Source organism: Dipteris shenzhenensis, chromosome 13, assembly GCF_047967505.1.
Source record: "Dipteris shenzhenensis isolate YYH24624 ecotype China chromosome 13, Dip_SZ_1.0, whole genome shotgun sequence".
Classification (NCBI taxonomy): domain Eukaryota; kingdom Viridiplantae; phylum Streptophyta; class Polypodiopsida; order Gleicheniales; family Dipteridaceae; genus Dipteris; species Dipteris shenzhenensis.
This window is the reverse complement of record NC_141608.1, coordinates 16273733-16283155: the sequence shown is the minus strand read 5'-3', so window position 1 is coordinate 16283155 and position 9423 is coordinate 16273733. Positions and strand designations below refer to the sequence as shown.

Genomic DNA, 9423 nt, shown 5'->3' with positions numbered 1-9423 from the left:
TTCACCCTCCAGTTTCCCCTCATAATTTTCTCTCTTGCTAGCTGCCATATTTGAAATTTCTCTCAATGGTTGGCGCACATCAGCTGCCTTCCAGCCATACGACTGATCACCTATGCTGACGTCACCCATCTCTTGAATATTTTCTTCATGATTGCTTGAAAAAACAATGTCACGATCCCTGCTGCTGCCATCACCAGAACTATAGCCATCATCTTCCGCCACAACCTCACTGTCATCGTCATCAAAAGAAGAGGGCTCTGAATATGAGCAATTGTAGCATGGAAGGTCTTCGAGAGGTCCAATTTTGATCTGCATTTGAGTAGGAAGACTTGGACATCCTTTGGTGAATGGCATATGCTTTGTTGATAGAAAGTTGATAGTGAGATCTAGACTGCATAAGAAAAGAATATGAGTGTGAGAGCTTGTTATAATCCACTGTTCTTTCTCGTGATCAACTTTCATTCCAATTTTCATCATTTACTTTGAGGACAAAGAAAGTTCTCCTTTAAAGGAACAATTACAGAGCAAGGTTAGTCATCCTAGTAGTTAGGATAAAGTTTGTACTGGATATTCATACTTTCTCCATTCAGGTAGGTTCAGCATTGTGTACAAAAGCCTGACTTTTCCAGTGATTCCTCCTAAGGATTTAAGGCCTGAGGCTGCCCCTTTTACAGCCAACGATCGCAGTGGATTTTGCCATGCCCATTCAAACTGTCGCAACAGCACAAAAAAGAAGCCTCGTCATTCACTATTTTACATTCCTAGCCAATACATAAGTAAAAAAAGTTACTGACAACTTCTGGGCATCCAAAGTGATTTCCTTCGTGCATATTAGAACTGAAATCACATATTCTTAGACGTGGCTGAAGAACTAAATGTTGTGCATTTATAGTTTCATATTGCAAGCTACAAAGTTAGTTGCCAATTTCCAAAAACCAAGTCAATCTGAGGTGAATGAGGTGGAATAATGGAAGCATCTGTGCTGCAAACATGTGTATATACCTTTGTGAGGCTAGTATGTATACAACTTGCAAATTCTTTTCTTTTTTTTGAAAAGGCAAAAAAAGACAATGAGAGAGAGAGGAAGGGGAGGAAGACAAAAAAAGAGGAGGTTAAAAAAGGAAAATAATTTAGTAAGCAAAGCTACAATTATGTCCTCACTAGTATCCAAGCAAAGGCTGCCATTTATGTTTCGAGAGATTCCAGAACCTCTTGGGTAGTAAGCTATAAATTCCAACCCAATAACAATACAATAAAAAGGGAGAAGAAAAGAAGAAAAGAAGAAAAGAAGAGAAGATGAAATGAGGGAAAGAAAGAAGAAAGAAAAAAAGGACAATGAGAGAGAGAGGAAGGGGAGGAAGACAAAAAAAGAGGTTATAAAAATAATTTAGTAAGCAAAGCTACACTTATGTCCTCATCAGTATCCAAGCAAAGGCTGCCATTTAAGTTTCGAGAGATTCCAAAAGAAGAAAGAAAGATATATTAATGTCCTCGAAAGACCTCACAGGCCTATGGGACAAAGTACATCAAAAGAGGAAACCCATACAAGCCTCTGTGGGCTGAAGCAAAGGGAGGTCGCGCTAGGGCCCTTGCTAAATCCTATGCTATGCTAGCTCAAAAATGAAAACTGAAGAACTGAAAGACTCAAAATCCAAAACCCGGTGCCTTGGTAGTTCTCCGATGGGCTGCAAATATATCCCGGATTTGCATTTGTCGAGTCTGTCTCTTGCAATGGTGGAGGACGTGGTCTCCTCGACCTCTGTATCCAATGGGCTATCTAAAGAGTGACGCCTCATCACTGGTAGTCTCTTCTGGGGAGAGCTGAGATGGACCGGACCTCGACCGTGTGTGCTATGGTCACTCTCTGTGTTGTGTGTGGTCTCCGCGTCCCTTGAAGTGCTAGGGCCCTTGTTGAATCCTATGCTATGCTAACTCAAAAACGAAAATTGAAGAATTGAAAGACTCAAAATCCAAAATCCGGTGCCGTGATAGCTCTCCGATGGGCCGCAAAGATATCCCGGATCTGTGTCTGTCAAGTCTGTCTCTCGCAATGGTGGGGGACGTGGTCTCCTCGATCTCTGTATCCGATGGGCTATGTGAAGAGTGACGCCTCGTCTTTGGCGGCATCCTCTGGCGAGAACTGAGATGGACCGAACCACAATCGTGGTCTCCTCGACCTCTTTATCCGATGGGCTATGTGAAGACGTTTCTGGCGGTGTCCTCTAGGGAGAGCTGAGATGGACCGAACCTCGACCGTGTGTGCTATGGTCACTCTCTTTGTCGTGTGTGGTCTCCGCGTCCCTTGCTCAGCAGCACCGTGTCGTCCCTCCCCACTAATCCATGCTGCCCTCATGTCAGCTAGCTCTTTCTCCTCTACCCCGCTGCCTTGGAGTTGACTCAAATGCATAGAAGTCCATGACATGTCATTGTGCTCAGTCTACCTCCGCCTCCTGCAGCGTGGTCTCTTCCTATTGCTCTTTGATCTATCGTAGTAATGTCTCTCTGTGTCGTCGCATCTTAATTAGATAGAGTCCAATGCAAACCTGGTCCTGGAAGTGGATCAACCATGAAAGTGGAAGTGGATCAACCATGAGAGTGGACCAAAGCCATGTTCCTCTTGAAAAAGGTAGTGGTATCATCCATAGACCTCATAGTAAGCTGGGCAGACATGCTTCTCTGTCTTGACCTCTCCGAGGACGTGCATAATCTATAAATCTGCTGCTCTTTGGGTATGCCTGCAGCTCTCCCTGCCTCAATCCTCAACTAATGGGTTGAGACCCTCATTTGTCCAAATGGCAATCCGCAGTGAGAATCCTTTGTTCTCATGGTACTAGGGTCTTTGAGTTCCATCCTCCGATACTCTATTGTGATAGAACTGGATCTTGGTGGGGAACTCCTGGTCCCCCCTCCTTACACCCCATAATCACTTGTAGCTGCTCAAATCTCCTTCACTTTGTCGCTGAGAGATCACTCCCCCAAAAAGGTGTTGCATACATGGCGGTCAGCCTCACCAGGGTGTTGAAAAGCCAGCCCTTTGTCAACGGATCCTAGAAGTACACCTGAAAGCCGTGTCTCTCTAGTACTAAGGCTTCCAGTCCTCATGTGAATTGTGCCTTGGCTGCATGGGTCATCGTGAAAACTGGCCTTGTGAAGACTGTCCCTAGATATGTGTAGACTGCGCTTTCTCCACTGGCTCACCTCGGTAATTGAAGCTAGGACTGTGGAGTACTGTGCGTGAGGTGTTAAACATCATAACCTTGGTCCTCCCAAGGTTTAATTGTCAAGTCTCTCTCTCTCTGTGCAAAACACCTCCAAGGCCTCTAGATGTCTTTGCAATCCCTGGAGGATTGAGATAGACCGGACTCAATCGTTTGTGCTTTGGTCACTCTTCGTGTCGTGTGTGGTCTTTGCGTCCCTCACTCAACAGCGTCGTGGCGGCTCTCTCTGCTGAGCCATACTACCCTTGTATTAGCTAGCTCCTCCTCCTTAACCCCACTGTGTCTTGGAGCTTACTCAAATGCATAAAAATCTAGAGAGAGAGAGAGAGAGAGAGAGAGAGAGAGAGAGAGAGAGAACCTTAATCAAAGTGTGGTTTACAATCCATAATTCTATTATAGTGGTGAGTATCCTTGCTTGTCACCTCTAGAGAGAACCAGTTATTGTGTTTGCATCCTAGACTTCAAGGTAAGAGGGAGTTGGGAGGAGTTTGAATGGCTAGACCAATTTGTGGACTTCTCGTTAATTTCATTGAGGCACGAACAAGATTGGGATGGGTGACCTACAGGAAGGGGAGAAGGAGCTGCTTCCTTCTAGTCTCCAATTTTCAATATAACGGAGATAGTCGAATCACACACTTTGCAAATCCACATATAGATTTGTGAACCTATGGCATGAGACCAATCATTTGGTAGTGGTCAGACTTGTAGATATATACATGCACTTGAGATCTAGGGGAGTGATAGGAATGGAGCTAGAGTTCAAGGGTAGTGTCTCAAACATCATATCAAGCTATTAACCAAGCTTTTCTACCCACAGATCCACAAAGGTGCTCCTCGATCTTCATCATGTTCTACCCATGATTTAAGATGAGATTGATTGCCAAGGAAACCTTTTCTACTAACAAATAGGGGATTCTTTGCGATTACAAATGGGTAATGAACTACCTATTCATTGAGTTGGCTAGGATGTGGCCTTGTTTGTCAATTGGCACTTGGTGAAGTGCAAGAGTCACTAGAGATCAGAATAGCAATGCTATCACAAAATACATGTGGTGGGAGGAGGATTTTCTCATCACACTGAGTCCCTCTTCTCATCATAGTTTGATGCTCATTTCTCATTGGCTTGCTGGTTTGGATCCTTAGCCAAGAATTATCAAGTTGATGCATCGGTTCAAAATAACCCCAAATTATAAGAAATCTCAACCACCATTAAAGTACCCAAACCCTTTTTCCATCGTTTGGAGCCAAATATCTAAAACCCAATTGGTAGCCAAATATCTTGATCAGGTACCACTTATTACAAAGCTAGACATAAAGGCTTAGGTTTGCCAAGCAAGCTCCAACTACCATGAAAGTTGAAAACACAAGGAGATTTAAGCATATTGTCATAGTCGAGACGACAAATGCTGAAATGCTAAACAGTCCACCCAAAAAAGAAAGCTTAAAAAAAAAAATCTTTAGAAAATCAAAAAGAGCTTTAAACTTCAAAATTATGTGTATAGTCAATTTGTTCAAGTAGACAAGTACAGCTATATCACTGCATTAGGTGATGGCTGGTGCAGTTTAAGTCTCAGCACAATCACTTGTGATTGGCTGTGTTTTCAACATTATGTGCACTTCAACCAACAGTGAGTTGCAAAAGTAACAAAGAAACGTGAGTGAAGTTTCAATCTGCAATTTTGTGCCCAGATGTGTCTACAGAAGAAAGTGATGGGGGAAGAAATTGTACCTCACTGCTTTTCTAGGACAAATTGTGCATAGTGTTTTACATTTGGTTTCAGACATTTACATGCCTAAGGGTGGATTGCACGCAAGTTTTTGTCGAAGTGAAGATGGCGGACTAGATTCAATGCGTCATGGACTGGCTTATTGTGGTTTGCAATCCCAATCAGCAGCTTGCAAACTAGGACGTGGAAAGTGAAAATGGGAATTCGTGGGAAGGAAATACCTATTTTGACGTATAGTGAGCCATAGCTGGTTTTGCAAACCCTGAGGAGAAGTCTACCATTGGTAACCACCTGTAAATTATAAAATCAAGGGGCTAGTCACCCACAGGTCAGGGCACGACTCCCATTGCTTAGGCCAATGTATGCCAAATTAAGCCTGACTTTCGAGGATCGTGGCTTTGAGTTTTCCATTTTATCTAACATGGATGGATCCCACTGTAATATGGCCTATCCATGCATCTTACACCACTGAAAGAAAGCATGAAACATTCAAGAGGTCATAAAAAAATTGGGTTGCATCCCACCCCGTGGTTCCAACAGAGTATTTATCTTTGTTGCTGAATGTAATAGATGCCTCATACTCAATACCGAGTACTGACGACAATGTTGTTTTTCCTGAGACAACCCTTGTTTTTTTTTTTCAGTGACCCCCCTCCTTCCTTACAGATGGAGTTTTGAGTGTTATGCTGCTTGGACGGATGGAGTACCTGCTGATTGACTTGACTGGGCCTTGTAGAATGGCAGACTATGCTGACTTTCGACAGGTCACCCACAGGTCAGGGCACGACTCCCATTGCTTAGGCCAATGTATGCCAAATTAAGCCTGACTTTCGAGGATCGTGGCTTTGAGTTTTCCATTTTATCTAACATGGATGGATCCCACTGTAATATGGCCTATCCATGCATCTTACACCACTGAAAGAAAGCATGAAACATTCAAGAGGTCATAAAAAAATTGGGTTGCATCCCACCCCGTGGTTCCAACAGAGTATTTATCTTTGTTGCTGAATGTAATAGATGCCTCATACTCAATACCGAGTACTGACGACAATGTTGTTTTTCCTGAGACAACCCTTGTTTTTTTTTTTCAGTGACCCCCCTCCTTCCTTACAGATGGAGTTTTGAGTGTTATGCTGCTTGGACGGATGGAGTACCTGCTGATTGACTTGACTGGGCCTTGTAGAATGGCAGACTATGCTGACTGTTCGACCGCCAGCTCAGCAGACTTGCTGCCCAACATGTGGCTACACCAATGATAAACATGGACCTTTAAAACCTGTTTCATGTTTGGCCAATCATATGGCCCTCAAACTTATGAATATTCTGATTGCAGGGGCCATCCCACAGCATATGGAATCTTACATTTTCATATCTCGGCCATTCGCTGTTTCTTCTTGTACAGAGGCTCACTTGTAAATGCCTTCAACCTAGAGGACCTCTCTCAAGGAAGCCCAGAAAGTACTTTGTCAATAGTAGCCCCAACAATGGACAGCGGCAACCTTTATTTTGAACTTTAAAATGTTGATTATCCACAGTACAGGGAAGACAGATGGACCAGAATTGAAAGCGCAGCCCACCATATAAATGAGAAGACCAACCAGCATCCTTCTATCTAGCGTTTACAAGATAAACAAACCCAGAGGAGCAGTTGCAAAGCAGCAGGCACATTTTTGACAGAGTTGATTGACCACTCACCCTTAGCATGAAGCAGCCACACAGACAAATGTCAAGCTCCAACAAGGCCAGCCTCAGTTCACGCACATGCATCAATAATGAGTGGAATCGAACCTCACAACTATACTCCCTCCTAAGATCCCATGTGACTTATTGATCTAGCACTTTAGATGCACATCCTTGCTGCTGCTATTTTGAAGAAAACAAAAATTGGAATTTTGAACATTGAAATTAGCTAATCACCTCACGTTTTTATGGGACATTCTTCTCTAGGTCTTGCACCTTTCAAAGAACAGCGAGGCAGATACATATACAAGCTTGATGGCCTTGTCATGAAAATATAGTATGCAGCTTTTCTAGAAGCCAGTAACTTGTGGAATGGGATGAATTGATGATACTCTATAGAATGTAAATCCATAGCATCCCACTGAAAACAACAGAAAACACCATTTCAATACCTGAAGAGCATGCACATTGGATGGGAATCCATAAAGACACAAAACCATTTCCCAAGGCCTCATTTTTTTTGTCCTCCAAGCCCCTGAGGTGATTTCTCCATTGTGTTGCCGAATACGTCTCTTTGGATTGACTGTAAAACTGCATTACGTCCAATTCAATTAGGGTTAAGACTAACTTCTTGGGTGTGTATATCCTTGATAAACCATAAACCATTTGTAGAACACAGAGTACTCCAATTATCTGAAAAAGCGAGAACAAAGCTGTGGGATGCAACAAATCCTGCTTCTTTTTCAGAGACAAAGAGACCATTTGAAAAAAACCAAGCAAAATCTACATTTAACAGCGAAAGAAACAAACGTAAATTCTATTAAGGGAGCGAGTCTTCAGCGTTAGGAAGGGAAACTCAATTGGTTGGATCGATACAATAGCGGACAGATTCAATACAGCGCTTTTACAAGTGCAAAAATGCTGCCTATTCTATTAGGCGACCCCCCGACCTCAGGAGTGACGTGAAACCACTGAATGCATTTGCATGTGCTAGGCCTATTCAGTCTCTTCAAACCGAACCGTCTGGTAAATGATATTTGCATGGAACTTGTAAGCAGTGTAATGAAAAGGGGAACCGGTGAAATTCCTTTAAACCTTACATGATTATTCTGTTTGGGACTGCAAGCCCTTCAGGTGAGCGATTTCGTCGTGTGTTTTTTGGGTGTCTGTGTTTTCGGGGAAGCCATTGTACCAAATTTTTTTGAAATCATGATCGCTTATTAATTGTGTGCGTCCATTTCGATGACAAGCGGGCAAACGAACGTTAATGAACCGTGGCTACTGTAATAGTTCTTCTGCCAAGGACTATTAGCGTAGACATCCCGGCAACAACATGGGGCTGATCGAGGAAAGGTCAAAATGCTTCAATTGTCGTCACTAAGGGTCGGAGGAGAAGACGATGTAGTTACCCGATGTAAGTGCGACCCTTAAAGCGAGGATTTTGCGAGCAGAGGAGGTAGCAAGCGAAAAACGCCGTCCTGCTATTGCCGGGCTCAGCCATGTCTGTATGGTTCAACACGTGTTTGTATGCGAGAACCAACACATTTCCATTCGCAGCTTCGCAGCTCGAAATTTCTCTCTCTCTCTCTCTCTCACTGTCTCTCTGTCTCTCTCTCTCTGTGTGTGCAATTAGAGAGCTATAATTTGGACTTCCAACGGTCGCTCAAGCTGTCTCTCTCTGTCTATATGCGATAACCAACACATTTCCATTCGTAGCTCGAATCCCGTTCCACTCTCTCTGTCTCTCTCTCTCTCTCTCTGTGCAATTAGATCAGACTTCCAACGCTCGCTCAAGTTGTCTCTCTCTGACTGTCTGCAATTAGAGAGCCATAACTCGCTCTCTCTCTCACACACACACACACACACACACACACTCTCTCTCTCTCTCTCTCTCTCTCTCTCTCTCTCTCTCGCTCTCGCTCTCGCTCTTTCTCAGAGACACACACACACTCGCTTACACACAACAAGCACACAACCCACTTTCTGCTTTCCTCCCGCTTCGCTCTCAGAAAATATGGCTCTCGCTCTCTCACACACACACACACACACACTCTCTCTCTCTCCCTCTCTCCCTCTCTCCCTCTCTCCCTCCTCTCTCGCTCTCGCTCTCGCTCTTTCTCAGAGACACACACACTCTCGCTTACACACAAGCACACAACCCACTTTCTGCTTTCCTCCCTCTTCGCTCTCAGAAAATATGGCTGTCGCTCACACACACACACACACTCTCTCTCTCCCTCTCTCCCTCTCTCCCTCTCTCCTTCCTCTCTCGCTCTCGCTCTCGCTCTTTCTCAGAGACACACACACTCTCGCTTACACACAAGCACACAACCCACATTCTGCTTTCCTCCCTCTTCGTTCTCAGAAATCTGAACCTGCAGTTAGAGCGTCGTAGCATTCAATCTTTCAATGCAGAGGGATCTCTCGCTACCTTTACCGACCGTTCAACGAACACTCTGAGTCGTGAAAGATTCTCATTCCCGTGACAAGATGACCGTTGGAGCCATCCTTATTCTTATTATCTCGTAAATTAAGCCCCTAAAACAGTCTTCGGAAGAAAATTGTTTCTCGGATTTCAAAACTTTCAAGGTCTTTCTTGAGAATTTGCAGATTTTTTTACTAGAATATAAATACATTGCCTTCGTTTTTGAGAGTTTACAAAATTATGGAGAAAATGTCTTTATTAGGTGAAAACTGAAAATGATGCAAGTTCATTGTATATGGTTTGCAGGTTTTCTGTGAACACAGCCTTAAAATGCTAAATCCAAGTTGTGGAGAAAGCCATGCCAAAGTGCATG

General features: G+C 43.6%; 1 protein-coding gene across 1 annotated transcript in view; it reads right to left on the bottom strand.

Annotated features, from left to right (window-relative positions):
* LOC147895089 (uncharacterized) overlaps positions 1-9026 on the bottom strand; it is a 9917-nt gene extending 891 nt beyond the window's left edge. The window contains exons 1-4 of the mRNA XM_087384214.1: positions 8035-9026; positions 7078-7216; positions 578-711; positions 1-391 (exon numbers count right to left, since the gene is read on the bottom strand). The exon at positions 1-391 is cut by the window's left edge and continues 891 nt beyond it. Of these exons, the coding sequence (XP_087240340.1) occupies positions 1-391; positions 578-711; positions 7078-7216; positions 8035-8126 (756 nt within the window). The 5' untranslated portion in view covers positions 8127-9026. The remainder of the gene's footprint in view (positions 392-577; positions 712-7077; positions 7217-8034) is intronic.
* Positions 9027-9423: the final 397 nt, after the last annotated feature.